Source organism: Echinops telfairi, unplaced genomic scaffold (genome assembly GCF_000313985.2).
Source record: "Echinops telfairi isolate 266 unplaced genomic scaffold, ASM31398v2 ScPeMD7_655;HRSCAF=1070, whole genome shotgun sequence".
NCBI lineage: Eukaryota > Metazoa > Chordata > Mammalia > Afrosoricida > Tenrecidae > Echinops > Echinops telfairi.
In genome coordinates this window covers 17,151,513-17,152,757 of record NW_022104553.1, presented here as the reverse complement: position 1 = coordinate 17,152,757, position 1,245 = coordinate 17,151,513, and the positions used below count along the sequence as shown (strand labels likewise).

At 58.1% G+C, this 1,245-nt stretch overlaps 1 protein-coding gene across 1 annotated transcript in view; it reads left to right on the top strand.

The window, feature by feature from the left end:
• Positions 1-570: 570 nt before the first annotated feature.
• Positions 571-1,245, top strand: part of BRSK1 (BR serine/threonine kinase 1) — a 30,011-nt gene continuing 29,336 nt past the window's right edge. Inside the window, exons 1-3 of the mRNA XM_045292383.1 lie at positions 571-661; positions 900-994; positions 1,093-1,178. Coding sequence (XP_045148318.1) covers positions 643-661; positions 900-994; positions 1,093-1,178 — 200 coding nt within the window. The 5' untranslated portion in view covers positions 571-642. The remainder of the gene's footprint in view (positions 662-899; positions 995-1,092; positions 1,179-1,245) is intronic.

Here is a 1,245-nt window from a genome sequence, read left to right as displayed (position 1 = left end):
TGAACTCCTGGGTCTGAGAACGGAGGGTTAGGGTTCCCGACTTCCGAGTTAGAGTGTGGGGTCCTTGACTTTTAGGTGTGAGAGAGGAGGTAGCTGAGGGGCTGGACTCCTTAGTTTGAGGGTGCAGGGTCTGTGAGAAGGAGGAAGGATCTGGGGGTCTGGACTCCTGGCTCTGAAGGAGGGGGGCTGGGGTCCCTGACTCCTAGGTCTGACAGAGGAGGGGGCTGAGGGCCTAAACCCTTGGGCCATCTCCTTGAGCACTGCATGCTGAGGAAGGGTGGGTGGGGGTCTGGGGAGATGTGGAGCACGGTTGGGGTGCGGGCCAAGATGAGCTTACCTGTGTTGGGAGACCCGATGAGTCTAGAGGAGAATGAAGGGTGGAGAATTCAAGGCAAGGAGGAGTTAAGGAGATGAGACGAAGCTTAGAGGGGTTTCCAATTGGAGAGACCGAGGATGGGGCAAGAGTCAGGGAACAGCCAGAGCAGGGAGGGCAGGGCAGTTGTTGAGGGGCTGTGGCAGGTGACCGAATGGGGAGCGAGGGTGGAGTGTTTTATGGGAACAGCATCTGTCGGCATCCCTGTGGAGTGTTCCCAGTCCAAACCAAGCTGCCTAGTCCATCCCCACTCAGAGCGATCCTACAGGATGGAGAAGAATTGCCCCAGTGGGTTTCCAGGACTATCACTCTTTAAGGGGAGCAGGCAGCCTCATCTTTCTCCCCGAGGGGCCGTTAATGGGCTTGAACCCCGGACCTTGGGTTTTCCCAACCCAATGTGGCACCTCTACTCCACCCGGCTCCTTGAGTCTACCAGCCTGCAAGGGCAAGGAGGAGGGAAGGGGACAGTCAAGGGAACAGGCCCCTCTTCCCCCCTTGATTAGCCTTGTCTCTCCCCCCTCCCCAGGGCTGGTGAAACTGGGTGTCCACTGTATCACTGGCCAGAAGGTCGCCATCAAGATCGTGAACCGGGAGAAGTTGTCGGAGTCCGTTCTAATGAAGGTGTGTGTGTGTGTGGCGGGTGATGCCTCGGGGAGGGGCAAGGAGAGACCTCCTGCTCACCTCCATTCCTGTACCCCTGTCCACCCCCCCTCCCCCAGGTGGAGAGGGAGATCGCCATCCTAAAGCTCATCGAGCACCCACACGTCCTCAAACTTCACGATGTGTACGAGAACAAGAAATATTTGTAGGTATTTATAGACGCGCAGCCCGCCCCATCCCTTCCCCTCGGTCGCTCAGGTGCCACCTTGCAG